The sequence below is a fragment of the Hevea brasiliensis genome, chromosome 1, assembly GCF_030052815.1.
Source record: "Hevea brasiliensis isolate MT/VB/25A 57/8 chromosome 1, ASM3005281v1, whole genome shotgun sequence".
Lineage (NCBI taxonomy): Eukaryota > Viridiplantae > Streptophyta > Magnoliopsida > Malpighiales > Euphorbiaceae > Hevea > Hevea brasiliensis.
The window spans coordinates 122062491-122078710 of NC_079493.1; the positions used below are offsets into that span (position 1 = coordinate 122062491).

A 16220-nucleotide genomic window follows, 5' to 3' on the forward strand; every position below is an offset into this window, starting at 1 on the left:
CGACACGCTAACCCAAATTTGAAATAGCAGCATAAAGCTTAATTTTCACTGTATCAAAGTTGTGAGCCGGAAAAGCAATTATGGCATATTCTGCATGGTTAGACGATATTTCTATTATGGCATTCGAGGCCATGACAGCATTTGCAGAACCAGTTAGGTTTGAAGCAATAAAGGACACACATTTAGTAGGATTTTCAGTAATAAAGCATAAATGGTAAATGGAAGGATGCAGATGAAGGTGGCTTGGATGGAAATGGCCTCTAATTAAATAGCAATTAAACAATTTTTATATAGTAGCAATGGATAAGAGGCCTCTAATTTTATCAATATCAGTTTCCTTTTATCCAATAAATTAAAAAATAAATAGTATAGATATGTATTATTTCCATTACTTTGGTCTTCACAAAATCAAACTTCCTTATAAATATAAACAAAAAAATGATATACAAGAGTCAAAATTATTGCAACTATAACTTGTTGGCCAAGGGAAATAGTCTTTCCCATTTCTGATTTGGTAGGGGTGGTGCTGCTGCTGCTTTTGGTGAAGCTTGGAGGAGAATAGAGAAAAGCCATTGAAATGGCGTCCTCTTCCTCACCTTTGAAGATTGGCCTTCCCAACACATGCTTGTATTGCCCACCACTCAGAGTCTGTGAGATAGAACGAAAATGGAATTTAAAAAACTCATAACTAAATTAATTTTTTTAAAATTTCGATTAAAACTTAAATTTTAATATTTTATAATTTAAAAACAGCTCTAAATCACTGAATTAAAATTAATTGATAAAGAGATTTCGAGTGACATGATTAGACCACATTTTAATAGCTGTCATTAATTGAACATAAAGAAAACATAATGATAACTCAAGCTAGTGAAAGTCTGAATTATACCATAAAACAAGGTTAATTTTGTTGATCATGCTAATGCTTTTAAAGCTCAAATATTATTGCTTTTTCACAGTTGTAGAGAGGCTAAGAATCTCTAAAAGGAAAAAATTGAAGTTCTCCCATCCTCCTTTCACTTGTAATGAACTCCCATACGCTAAAAATTATTTGGTATAGCTATTGTATCTACAGTAGATTGATTTTCATAGTTGATTATGATGGAACTTACTATAATCAATGTCTATGATAAAATCACTGTAAATAGGATTATATTTTAAAATTTTTACCTGTAAACACCGCTACCAATTTTTTTTTTTTTTTTTTTTTTTTTATCAAAATGCCCTCTAAGATAATGGCTTAGTTATTGAAAAGGTTTCCATAAGTTTATGCAAGCTAGTACCTGTGTTTGATCTCCAACAGTGACGACTATTGCATCTTTATCCGGGGAGAAAGACACCCATCCTTTTTTGGAGTAAACATGAAACTCTGAAGACCCATCGCATATGTGCAAGCACAAGGCATGAGAATAATCAATTCCCCTTATCAGCATTCTGATCACATCATATCCTAAGGAGTTAGCTCTATGATCATGTTTATGCTTGTAAAGATAACATACTGATCCAACAAGATCTAGCCCCTGCATAATATCTTCCCCATACGTTGTCTTTTTCTGAGAATTTTCTCTGAGAACTTGTAGAATTTTCTCCGCTACATTTTCCATATCAGATACAAGAGTTTCCATTTTCTCACTGCAAAATTATGATGAAATTTTTGGCATGAGATATAGATCAAATACAATTTCTTTGAAATGGCAAACTTGTAAGTGCAATCTTGGGTTTACTATCCCAATAATGCCATCTTGAACAGAAATTATCATCCAGTTCAAATTTATAAATATTCAAGACAAGGCAGTTATTACCTGAAATTTGAATATCCAGCTGCGTGTATTTCCTCCATATCTACCTTCAACTTCTCATCTCTACACCACACGAACTCTTCACTCAATTCGCTTTCCTCCTCTCCATGCACTTCCTCGAACCCATATGGCTTTTCCAGGGACCTTGTCACAGCCACCCTTTTCTCTGGTGGCACCCTAAATATTCCGGCAGCCATGGCCAGCACCAATCTTGTAAAATCACTTGGAATTCCATAATTAACCAGTTGAAAGCATCCAATCCTTTCAAGGGAATCCAAAATCCTGGAAATTGAATCACTTTCTGCAGAATGTAATGATTGGAAATCGATTCTGGGGGGTGTTTCAACAATCTTTTGCCTAGGGAAGATCTTATCTGGCAAAACTAAATCCGGCACACGCAGTGAGTGCTCAAGAAATTCAGTAAGCACATCATCATTGGCCACGGATGATCTCCGGCCAGAGGCGATCGGAGATGGAGGCGGGGCACGGAAATCAATGGGATTTTCAGGCATGGTATGAGGTGATGAAAATGCCATGAATATGATACTATTTAAAACTGAACTCAGGCACGGTAAACAATTCTTTTTTGCTTGCTGTAGAGAGATATTATAGTGTTTTAAAGAATAGAATTCTCATTCTTTTTCTTTCTTTCTTTATTTCTTTATACATAATTAAAGAAAAGAAAAAGTGTTAAGGAGCAGCAATGATTGCCCTGTCATGGACATTATAGATACATGAAGAATCATCACTAAGCAAGGTTTTACTTTCTTTTGAAATGATGTGCTTTTCTTTTTCTGATCTCAACCTTTACAACTTTCACTCTCGTATTCGTCCTCTCAAGTCTCTTTGATAGCCAGCACTAGCCAGCAGGCTGACAAGGGCTATAGCTCTCGCTGCTGATGGGGTTACCATGGTGACCAAAACCCATTCTTCCCTGCTGACACACTAAACCCTTTGTCGCACCCTGCACACCAGGAACAGTACTGATAGCTACTTAAGCATCACTCTTTACCTGTGTTTCCTAAAGATTGAGGCTGCGAAGTTGATGGGGACCATGGGGTAGAAGCATCGATGGACCACCAAAAGAAGCTAATGATGACAAACGTGAGGGTCTTAGTGATTTACATCTCACAAGGTGCTAATGATATATTAGGTGGGCTATCTTGTGTCATTTTGTGGGACTGCAAGAATACTCCAATTTTCAGCTCCAGGCATTAGTCCTCAATTTTAGAATTAAAGTTGAGAATGGGCTGGATAATCATTATTCTTGATCCCATCAATTTTTCTTTGATAAAGAAATCGTACAATTAATCCAATTCTTATATCCAAGCTGAGTAGTTCGGGTTTTCTTGTTTGGTTGGATGGGTTCAGAGAGTGCCCTAAGCCCATTATGTTTGGAAGGAGGTCTTGTGAAATAACCTGATGTTTTTCAAGGTTTCATAACTATGTATTTACATTTGAAAATTTTAATGATTTGATTTTATATATATATATATATTCAATGAGTGAAAGTTAATATAAAAATAATTTTATTATAAGTATTTAAACAAAATACAAAAAGGTTTATTCTTACAAATCAACCATATTTTCTATGAGAATGCTTAAATATATTCTTGAGAAGTAAAGAACTTTTAAATATATTGTAAAATCAAATAAATGATAAAATGTATTTTTGAATATGATAGTATATAATTAATTTTTTTTATAAATAAATTATTATTATTATTATTAAATGATATTCATATTTTTAGAATTATTTTTAAATAAAATGATTTAAATATTTTATAAAATTATTAAAATTTTAAAATATAAATTATTAATTAAAAACAATATTCTAATATTTGTCAAATTTATAATAAATTTTGATATTAAAATTATTAATTAAATTCAAAACAAGTGAGATAATTTTTACGAATAACTTACATATATTTCCATCTCAATTTGTCCTTTGTAAAAATGCCTACGTTCACTGCTGAATTTTCAAAATAAACACAATAATATTCATGGAAAATGTGATAATTCTAGCTACCACCTAATGCATTTGTCGAAATACGATAGTTCGTTCTAGCTACCACTTAAAAAGTGTCAATCGATTTCATTTTCATAAGTAAAAAAATTTTATTTTTCTTTAAAAATATAGAAAATCTATTTTTTTTATTAGGGAAAAAAGTCCATAATTTTTTTTTTCTATTTATACTATGAAATCAATAAGTATATAACCATGCAAAAATATCCAATATATAATATAGTATATTTAGCATTGCTATTGCATATTATCATTAAATGCACTTGATAAAAGTTAAATAAAAAATTTTTATTTACAAAAATTTAGTAATTCGAATTATTTAAAAACTATTTATAAAAATTTAATATAATTTTTAAAAAATAAAATTAACATATAAAATAAAAATTTATTACTTATCAGCAATTAAATTTTCCTTCAACATTTTACCTAAAAATTTCCAGTATCTAAAAATTTATAGAGAATATAATATATAAAATAATAAATAAATAAATATAATTCATATATAAATAAATAGATCAAATGACATTATAATCTATTAAATGATTTTTACTTTTTCAAAGCATAGCATCCGTAGAAGCATGAGGCCCTACAGAAGAAGATAAAGATGTTAAAAAAGAAGCAATAATGGATGACTGTGATCGGTTGGTATAATAGGGCCCACAAAGAAATGTCTGCATGAGATCAAAATCTCCTTCCGTTGACGTACTGTCTACAGCGTACTCTGCGGTCTCCTCCTCTTGGTGTCTAGTTCCACCTCCACCAATCGCCAATATACGGCGGCAGCTACCCCACGTGGCTTTTTCATTTTTCTAATACATGTATGGTATATAAATATTATCATTTCTACAAAATCTTAAAATATTACACTTTAAGATTTAATAATTTAAACATTTTAATTCAAATATTAGTAGTTCTTAATTTATATTTTTTTCTCATTTCTATTTTTTAATTAACGAAAATTTAATTCAGATTGAACTATTTAATAAAAATTCCAAATTTTCAAAAAAATATTTAATATTTATATATTAAAATAAATTAAACCTTTTGCTTGAAAAAACATTCTTTTTTTTTTTTTTGTCCCTTATGATAATGAAATTGAAGGCATTTTATTTTCAAAGTGAAAATTTGTGGAAGTGGAGGAATCATTAATATGATCCACAAGATGACAAGAAAATGTTGACATCTAATTCAATATTTTGTAGCAAATTTTAAAATGAGGTCTCCCATTCATCCACAAATAACCAGAAGTTGATGAAGGTTTGAAAATGTGGATCGCAATGTCATTTAACATATGCAGATAATAATTTGTCTAACTGTCTAGTTTTTATCCACAAAACCATTGTACATTATAGGTTTTGGCCGATTTAATCAAGAAATTTAGAATCGAGTATACGATTAGTTTCGATTATAATTATAAATCATACGGGTGAATATAAGCTTAACATTTATTAAATAGTATTTAAAATGAATAATATATTTATTTGATCTTGATTTGATTTTAATTGAGTTTTAAAAATTTAATTCTCTATCTACATCAATTCTCGAATCGGATCAGATTTGAAAATCTTGTTACATTTAATTTTTTTTTCCTTAATAGAAGAGATTAGAATTTTTTTTTCTTGTACATTATATAACATGAAGTCATTATATAATTATAAATATCTATTTTTTCAAACACAAATTCAAATGCATTAAAAAAAGAAAAAACTATGGACTCATGGTAGATTAATGTACTCATCAATTATGAGAAATTTATCATAAAATTGGGCTTGTATTGAAATCGCAGTCCCATAAATTTAAAATGTGTAAGTAAAATTCTTCTAGTCTTTTAGAATTTGGAGGGGGCAGGAGGGTGGAAATTAATGATAGGGATATGAACTTTGAAAAAATGTTAGCCCCTATTATAATTAAAGTACTAAATGTGAACATCTGAATTTTTGTGTTCCTTATGACATTTACTACGGAGTCATCATTTTCATCATACGAGTACTTTTGTCGGTCTTAAATTTTGAGCTCCTTAATTCTACCAATGATGCAAAAGTCTTATGCAAAAGTCTTTCATCTCCTTCATTCGATGGGCAGTTTTTATAGCCTGGTTCTAATTTTGTTGTGTCTCACTTTAATTTATTATTAAAAGATTTTTAAAATTTAATTTTGTTTTATAAAATCTTTTTATTATAGATATTCCTATTAAAAAAATAATAAATTTATTATTTTACTTACGTTCAACTATTAAAAAAAAAAGTCATTTCAATCACTGTCTAAACTTATAAAAAAATACTAATTCTATTATCATAATTTACTTTTTGAAATTAGAAAATGCTAAAACCGCATTTGTAGACGTTATATTGTAGCGTAGAGAGATTTTTTAATTTAAAGATTTGCTATTACACGTTAGTGAGATTTTTTGTTAAACAAAATTAAAATTTAGAGATTTTTTAATAACAAATTAAAATTAAGAGATAAAAGTGAAATATATAGTAAAATTTAGAGATGATCTATAAAAATTATCCTTTCTTTGAGTAGTCATTGATGTGTGTTTTCAACCATAGTAATTTCTTCCTTTCCTTTTTTATTTGTTTTTATAATTTCTTTCTAAAAATTCTTAAAGATCTATGTCTATTTAGAATTAATTTTTGGCATATTATTACTTGGAGATCTGAGTGTGAATAAACAGTGTGATGAATACATAATTTTTTTTTGTTAACATATAAAAAAATTTAATAAAATATATTCTTATAATTGCATTCAAGGAGATCTAATAGGCTGAAAAATATTAAAAATTGAGAAGGATTAATTCATTTATCATTATGAAAATGTTTTTCATCAAAAAAATAGTTCAAGGCTTAAAATTAAGAGAAATCAATTTATGACGACGCATATATATACATTGAAGTAATTTCAAAAAAATAGGGGTCCATCGACCTCTCATTTACATTCATACATTCGTTACTGTGAAAAAACTCTCATATTTGTCATTTTTAATAGATTTTGAGCGTATAATTTTATTATATTTTTTCCTTTAATAAAGTTATTATATATTTTTGTTGGTGAATTATCTTTTTTTTTTAACTAGTGCTCTAGGGGATGCATATCATTCTTACAATAAGATGTCTAAATTTAGAAGTTATCTAATAGAACTTGTAAAAAACAATGGAAGCACAAAGTCTGCTTTGTTAATACCATTGAATCTTCTAAATTTTTAGTATTATTTTGTATATAAATAATTAATTTTATTTATACAGAAATATGGATTTTGATATTTACTTTTGTACTCTATCTCTAATTAATGACATAATTTTTTTTATTTCATAAAAAAAATAAAATTAACGGTTAGTTCTTCCATTCTCATTTCAATAATTTAATCAATTTAATTTTAACTAATAATTTGTGGTTAAAGTTTTAAGTAATTTTTCATACAATTAAATTTAAGTATTTGCACATTGCAAATTCAACAACATACGTTTATATATAATCGAGGCATTATTTATTAATTAAAAAGTTTGATTATGTGATTTTTTTAGGAAAAGATAATTAATTAATAAAATAAAATATAAATTTGAAATACAAATTATGGTATTATTATATTTTTTATACGTAAATTTAAAGTAAATAATTTATAAAAAAATAACAATAATTATTATCTTAATATGAATGGTTTGATCGTGTTGGTAGAGTATTTAACATATTCAATTTACAAAAAGCAAGCTTTATTAAGTAGTGATTTTTATCAGTGTTTCACTTCACCATCTTTCTACGAGTTTATTCTAATAACTATAAAATTTTAGCTACAGAAGAAAAGATTTTTGCATCTCATATTGCACTTCTTTCCAAATATCAAATTAGTTGCACATCCAAACACTTGATAAAATAGACACAAAATAAATCCTCAACTGAGCAATTTCATACAAATGGAGAGCAAACAAAATAAATCCTCATTAAAAAGGAAGCAAATAACATAAGATCTATTAATAAGAATTAATTAGAATACGTATACCAGAATCAGTTCTAAAATGATAGAGATTTGAGAATTATTAAAAAAATAAAAATAAAGAAAAAAAAATACAAAGTAAGGCATTTGAAAAGAAAAAAACACTGTGAGAACATTCACGGATGATCACCTAAAAGAAATTAAAAGGGAAAAAAAAATTATTTATTTTATTTATTTTTTTGCTTTTACACCCAACCAAACTCATTACTATTTTTATTATGGTGAAAAGCATACTTATTCTACAAATGATGAAAAAAATTCAGCTGTTAACAAACCCTTTATGAAAAGAGAAGCATAAACACATGTGAACAGAAAGAAAAAATTGTTCTATTTCAGCAACATTGACATACGTTAAGAAATAAGATATAGTTTAAAAAAAAAAACTCAGGAAATGTAGCAATCAAGTTGAAGAGCAAAGGTCTTACAGAAGAGGAAACAAAATTATACATCTGACGTAAGCATAATAAGCGTACAACATATGAAGATAGTGAAAAGAAATAGAGAGTAACCTAACAAATCAACCGAGCTAGAATACCCAAAGTGGTCTTACCAGAGAATTGGTTTGGCGTACAAGAAAAACAGCTCACCTACCATTGCAAAGAAAGTCTTCCAGTAGATGAAAAAGAATTCTACGTTTTCACATGGGGATAAAGTTTGTATAATTAAAATTAATTATAACATATTATAAAACGATTTTAGATTTCAATTTAGAAACGATTCCTTATAATTATATTATATGGGACGATCCCTTTGAAATCGTATTCATATTTTGTTGTGGAAGGATCCCTTAATTTGAAATTAATTAACAATGACATATATATTATATTGATCAGAAGAGTTAACGTTACGATATTAATCAACAAAATCCTACCAACCATGTGACATCCCGCTTATTAAATAATAATTCCTTTGACTTTTGGTGTAGCAAATAGCTAATTAATGAAGATTTAGGGATGATTCAATTCGTTTGAAAGATTATTCTGCAAACATATCCTTTTAATCAAGACCCTTTTAAATACATGAATATCAAGAAGCAAATTGATTCTTTATCTGTTGAATGCGGTCATGCTAAGTTTTTCTTAACAAATTTTTATTATTAATAAAATTTCATGACTATTAAAAAAAAAATTGATTCTTTAGCTTTGGTCTATGATGCAATATGTCATTTTAAAAAAAATTGATTCAGAGAATATATTTTGTATAAATGATTTATCTAATGCTTTATGAAATATGTTCATTAACGATTGATTTAGATATGAAGAGAAAAATAAGAGAATTAGTAATTAGTAATTAATGATTAATCTTATAATCCGAATAACTCGATCAGAAATTTATTAAAAATATAAAAAAAACCTAGATCAGAAGTTGATATATATTAATATAAAAATTAATTTTTATAGTAAAAATTAATATTTTAACTTTAAATGATTCGGAACTCAGAAATTGATTCAACTGAGACATAAAATCCTCTAATTTCTATATAATGATTTGATGTACAACTCAAATCAATTCATAATTCAAATTAATGACTCAATTCAATTCCTTAAAAACGATACCCAAATAATCCTAACCCACATATTTGCCACCTTTATTAATATGCATACCAGTCCCCATAGCATAAACACATCTTTTTTTTTTTAATATATACTTTTATTATTTTTGTTTATTATTATTAATAGTAGTTAGACTTTTCAATTATTTTGATATTAATTTATCTCACTTAATGTCACGCAATATATAGTATAAATTTATTGCAAAAATAAATAATAGTAAAAAAAAAAATACTGTAAAATATTTTCCATGTTTTGTATTATTTATTTAGAGAAAAAAAAATACTAAAGAAAATTACTTTTCCAATCATTGGAAATTATTTTTTAAGTTTGGAAAAATGATTTTCTGTTTCAGAGAAATTATATTCTCCGATACTTAATCGACTATTATTAGTCCTTTTTTTTGTTGTAGGCACACTTCACTAGTAATAGTAACCAATTAATGTCTCTAATTGTTTTTTTTTTCCCCTCTCCTTTTGCTTAATTTTTGACGATAAATAATTTTGTTTCAACTGATTTTAAATTTTATACCAAATAACAAAAAATAATATATTTTTTCAAAAAATATTTTTTTATAAATAATAATTATTTTCTATGAAACAAACTGGGTATAATATTTTCCAATTTTATTATAAGCTATGTGATTTTTCTTCTCTATCTAAAAAACAAAAAAATAACTTGCTCAGACGTCTTATAAGCGCAAGCAAATGTCCTTGAATGTTAGATTTTCCCGTGTTATCATTTTCTGGGAAGGAAAAAAAAAATGTGAATATTATATGAACAAATCTCTTTAGAATTTACTTAGAAGTTAGAGCTTGATTAGAAGCAACATTCTGGAGAAAGATTTCGAAGGGTGAAAGGAATTAAGGGCGTGAGTTAATGAAGTCTAGCTACCTTTAAGAAAGACTTCATCTCATACCATATATTTACCTATAATTTTATAACATACAATTAAATTATAAAGAAATTTTCAGTTGTCAATTTCCATCTTGTCTTTTTCACCAAAGAAAATGGTTAAAATTAAAAAAAAAAGGTTAAAATTGAAATGAATTTGAGTTTATAGTTTTTTTAATAAAATGATTAAGTAAATAAAAATGGTAAATTTTGATTTGATCCACTAATTTTTTTTATTTGTTTTAAAAAATAAAAGTTAGAGCTTTTATTAAATGGAGAAAAATACAAATCTAAAGTACAAATTTTTATATTAATATAATTTTGTATAAAAAAGTTTAAAATAAATTATTTATGCAAAATATAATAGTAAATATCTAAGTTAAGAACTTGATTATATTGATAAAGAATTTAAATTAGCTATTTAACAAGAAGCATTCTCTACTCGATGATAATATATCACTATTCAACTTTATAATATTTCTAAGAGTTAGATGTGAAAACAATCAATATCCTGGTAAAGGAAAAATGGGCACATTATATCATTACACTTATATATAAATAACAAAATAAAATATCTAACGACTCCACTATTAAAAAAAAGAAAAAAAATTAATAAATTCTCACAAATGAGAAAATACCAAATCCTCACATGATATGGATAACAAATCTTCTTATAGGAGGAGACAAACCTTAAGTAAACTGAAAATAAATATAAATAAATTGTGAATAAACACAAATCTCTTCTAAAAGAAAAAAAAATAGAAATTATTAGAAAAGTATACAAAAATAAAAAAGAAAATGGGAGGGACAACTACCCATAACCACCTCAAAGAGCTCACAAGAAAAAAAAAATAATTTATAGAGTTATAGGGTTACACAAAAAGTCTAAAATTTGAAAGTTTTGATCCACTATTTGATCTGAAGTGATTCATAACTTATATATATATATATATATATATATATATATATATATATATATATATATATATATATATATATATAATTTATTTCAAATGGGGCTCGAATTTAAGACTTGACAATTCTCTGGTAGTGATTCCAGCATCAATATTAGTGTAGTTGGCTACTTTTATACGTTATTAATAACATGGGTGAAAGCTTATGTGAGCATATAAAATGTGCGTATTCATATGCTAAACACGAGTTTTTCTCGGTTATATGAATTTAATTTACCATCTGTAATTAATTAAAATCTGCGAGCTTATGATATCATGTTTATTCTCCGACTTGCATAGAAGTGTTTTATATGAAAAAAAATACTTAATTCATATATTTTAATTATTATTTGTTATTTATATTATAAAAAATATATTTTTTATTTTTTATATTTTTCTTCTATCAAAATTATTTAGTCATATAGTCAAATTTTTTTATTAATTAAAGGATTTTAATGTCAATCAAATAATTATTTAACCATTTATTTTAATAAAACAAATTAATTAATTTAATATATCTTGAAAATATATATTAATTAGTTCATATAATTTAATTTTGTTAACTCTTTAATTTTTTATATTATTTTTTTATCTAAACTATCATGATTCTCTTCCTCTTATTTTTCTTTCCATCTCTTATTTCTTTTTCTCTCTCTATATTCCTTACTCTTAGCACCATGCACACCCTTCTCTCTTTCTCATTCTCTCTGTATTTTTCATCTTTTGATAAAATTTAGTACAAATTTTATGTATAAAAATGATTAATCAATTTCTCTAGGTCTCTAAGTAATTATTGTAATAATCTAGGAAAAATGTTTTCTAATAGAGAAAACATAAAAATGATGTTTAGAGAATTGAATGAAAATATTTCAATAATTTTTTTAAGAAAATGAAATTCACATTTAATTTTCACATATCAAAATTTTCATTTTCATCAAGAAATATGTCTTTCAAAATATTGTATTTTTAAAATACAAGCACTAACTAATTAGTTTTATAAAAATAAAGAGATTAAATAGTAGTATTTTTTAAAATATAGAGACTAATTAATTATTTTCATTAAAAATAAAGAGACTAAATAATATATAGTTTGATAGGCTTGACTAATAAAAAATTTGATAGAAAAACTAAATTGTTTAACAGAAGTAAAATATATTGATTAAATAATATATTTTTTCTAAATATAGAAATAAAATATTTAGTTTTATTATATAGGGACTAAATAATACATTTTTATTTTTATATTAATATTTAATTTAATCAGATCAAATTTAAAAATTAATTTTAGATTTAGTATTGTTAGATTGACGATTGGATCAAATCCAAGAATCATTTTTAGAATTGATATTGTTAAATTGATGATAGAATCAAATTCAAGAATCAATTTTATATCAAATCATACGATCAAGTACCAATTTTACTAGACTGAATGATGCAAATTAAAGAATCAGTTTTAGATAAGTCACATATTGTCCCTCAATTGTGTAAGCTACTCAATGTATCTAAGCAGAATTCAGAATGATCACAAGTGATCCATTGCCACATGTAGAGGTTTTTATGGTAATTTACATAGACATGGATAGAAATTCAACATATATATCCAGAAGAAATCAATAAAAGTCTGAAAACTAGACGAAATTACATACAAGAGCTTACGTGAGGTGACGAGACTATAACATATGCAGGAATTTCGCCAAGTTTTAGGCTCAGCTACTTCATTTATTGTGGCCCTGTTGATTTTGGTAGAAGAGCTTGGAGTTTCTAAACTCCAGGTACGCACATGATCGAGAAGGATTGCCAAAAAACTTGTGGCCACATCCAGGAAAAACAGGAATTTTGTCAAAAGTAATAAATTAAATAGGTTCATGCAAGTTTCAAGAAAATGACTAGAAGCAAAACTGCAAACACTAGAAATTAGCAGACTTTAAATATGAAAAAATAATGGCCTCTGCTTCTTGTGCCTTTCACTTGGCTGAAATTATATGCAATCATTCAACTTCGTGACTTCCGATTGAAAGCTCCATGTTAATTAATGTAGTGTAGACTTTGTTATTCCTGTATGTTTGGAATCTTCTGAGCACATCTTAAATAAAGTTCATTTTAGACTTTAGCTTTCTTCTTAATTATTGTCAAAGAAAAAAAAAATTTAGTTTGTCCTCCAATCTATTGATACTTTATTATGAAACCAGTCGTTGCAAATTATTATTAATTATTATTATTATTATTGTAGCATAATTTATTTTTTTTTACATTTATATTTTCATAATCATATTATAAAATTTTATTTAAAATTTTTAATTAATTATAGTTTTATTTCAAGTTATTATAAATAAATAAATTGATTAATATATTATTTTTAATTTATTTAACTTATATTAATAAAGGATAAATAAAAAAAATTAAAAAAAATCATATATGTCATGTGGCAATTTTTGAAGTATTATTATTAAAATTTTTAGATTTTAAATATAATAAATTTTTTTAAAAAAATACGTTTAAAATTTATAAACAATTTTTTTATAATAATTATATTAAAAAATATATATAATTTTTAAAAAATAATTCATCAATTTTCTAATTTAATTAAAAATAATTATTTTTCAAATTATATAATACAATTAGCAGAATTTTATAATACTTAAAACTATAAATTTAAGAATTTTCAAATTCTTAAAGGATGTAGTACTATTAGTATTTTTGTATGAAATAAGATTTTAATAATAAAAATTTAAAAATATTTAAATAAAAAATTAATATTTCATATAAGTTTTTTTTATATAATAAAATAAAAAATAAAAATAAAAAAATTATGCCACATGGTAATTTTTTAAACATTGTGATATATTTTTTTAATATATAATATTTTAGTTCTCATTATTCTCATCATATTTCTAAAAGCATGACGTGATTAATTTGTTGTTTTATTTTTGGGGAAATAGTGAAGACAAATTAAATCATATCTCTTGGACATTATATTGCTTGCAAGTTTTAAGTTAGAAGTTATGTGAAAGCTCATGATAAATGTTAACATATTATTATCTGAATTTAACAGGATATTAGAGTACAGATTAAATTATGGATTTTAGTCATTTATAAAAATGTATAAATGAATTTATATTGAATTAATACTACCTAATTATCAAATAACAATTATATGATAGCATTTAAGTGAAGAGTATTGTGAAATAAATTAAGACTAAAAATTTTACATTCAAAATATAAATAATAAAAGGACACTATATAAATAATTAAATTATAATATTAAATTGACAATATTTTGATATATAAACAGCTTAATTACTTTATAAACCTATATAAAAAATGACATGAATAATATACTGTGACGATAGTTTTAACATCAAACCTTAAAAATATACGATCATGTGTTTTGAGATTTTCTTGATATTTCATCATAATAATATCTTGAAAGTATAATTATTCAGATTATTGCTTGGCATGGTATACACCTTTCGGCTTTCTATTGATAGTACCAAAAAAAAAAAAAAAATCCACAACTAGCAAATGAAATACATTCATATCCATGGATGACACTATGGATAAGTTCTGGAAGGAAACACAATCGACCTGCATGATTTGCATGATGCACTGATTTTTGTAACAGAGAAGCTTTTGAAATGAGGAAGGAAATGGCGAAGCAAACTTTAATGGAGAATCATCCCTTTAGGGTTTAAAAGGAAGGAAAGAAAAGGTATAATATTCTGTCTACTGACTTGAGCAAGATCATGCGAATAGAAATGTGTATCAACATTTGTCATTTATCTACTTATACATCCATAATTTTTTTATTTTTTATGGACAAGAGAGAGTAGGTATGCCGCAATATTAATTAAAATTTAAGAAATTTAAATAAATTTAGTCCTCTGTATTATCTATGTTTAATATAAATGTTAACCCTAATATCACTCATCGCGATTAAAAAAAAAAAAAATTACGTGTGAATGAGAAGGTAGACCTAAATAACAACCCCCTTTACATCATTTCAACAATCTTGACACAAGTGGTGGACTTGGGGCATTCCCATTTCTTCGTTTGGGTTGAATAAAAAAAAAATAATGAAGATAGTTGATGACCTAAATTTATTAGAATAATGATAAAAAATCCAAGCTTTTGCCTCGTAGCTGCATCGCTGTTTGCACATTCTCAATGTGTTTGATGATCACAGGTTGCTAATTGCACCTATCAACTTGATTTAGCACTCTCTAGTCCATAATTTACTGTCTTTCATTGTGTTTCCTTTTGTATGAGTTTTTAGGGAAAAATTTGCTCCCCATAGCTAATTAAAACTGTGTTACCTTTCAAAACACAGGAAAAGGTTACTGAAAGCATTTCCATAACCTTTTTTCAGTGGAAAAATTCAATGTGTCTTCTACCTTTTTCCAACTCGACGACAAAACAGCACACAAAGAAAATAATCAATCCTTTTCAGTGGCTTCCCTCAATCCCGAATCTTTTTCTTAATTTCCTTCACTCTAAACCAAATAAATTGTATTGGAACTTGGAAGTCAAGAAATTAAAAATTTAAAATTTTGACATTAATGATGAATTCCAAATTTAAATAAATCATGAACAAATATTGCCCCGTTTGTCTCTTTTTTAGAGGTTCATACATTTTATTTTATTTTATTTTATTTTATTTTACAATAATTTCTTTCTGTTATCAAAATTTAAATTCTCTCCTCTAAAAAAAATTCTTGATTAATCAAGTCATGTTAACCAGACAATCAGCAAAATAATGAAGCTTAAAAATTTTTTAATTAACCTAATTACATCAGCCATTCCATGGTCTTCTATGGCGTTCTGAATTGAAATAATCAAGAACCACATTTTCTTACACCCAAAAAAGGTAATTGATTGTGATTAATTAAGCTAAAATAATTAGGGGAGGGCCCTTTTACTAACCCAAATAGGGAATTTTAAAAGATGACATCAGAGTGACATTGTTAACAATTAGACCACCCAACCTCTCCACCCTAAAAATCATATGTA

At 25.9% G+C, this 16220-nt stretch overlaps 1 protein-coding gene across 1 annotated transcript; it reads right to left on the bottom strand.

Moving 5' to 3' along the window:
- Positions 1 to 399: 399 nt before the first annotated feature.
- LOC110649271 (1-aminocyclopropane-1-carboxylate oxidase 5) lies at positions 400 to 2879 on the bottom strand. The gene is made up of 3 exons (XM_021803778.2): positions 1803 to 2879; positions 1284 to 1632; positions 400 to 648 (listed from the first exon to the last, which is right to left on the bottom strand). The coding sequence occupies exons 1-3, from the start codon at positions 2333 to 2335 to the stop codon at positions 409 to 411; spliced, it is 1122 nt and encodes a 373-aa protein (XP_021659470.2). The 5' UTR covers positions 2336 to 2879; the 3' UTR covers positions 400 to 408.
- Between the last annotated feature and the right edge of the window lie 13341 nt (positions 2880 to 16220).

Coding starts and splice junctions, on each gene's coding strand:
- LOC110649271 (XM_021803778.2), bottom strand. CDS start 2,335: ATGGCATTTTCATCACCTCATACCATGCCTGAAAATCCCATTGATTTC. Junction 1,633..1,802: donor GCTGGATATTCAAATTTCAG/GTAATAACTGCC, acceptor ATAATTTTGCAG/TGAGAAAATGGAAACTCTTG. Junction 649..1,283: donor CTGTTGGAGATCAAACACAG/GTACTAGCTTGC, acceptor TCTATCTCACAG/ACTCTGAGTGGTGGGCAATA.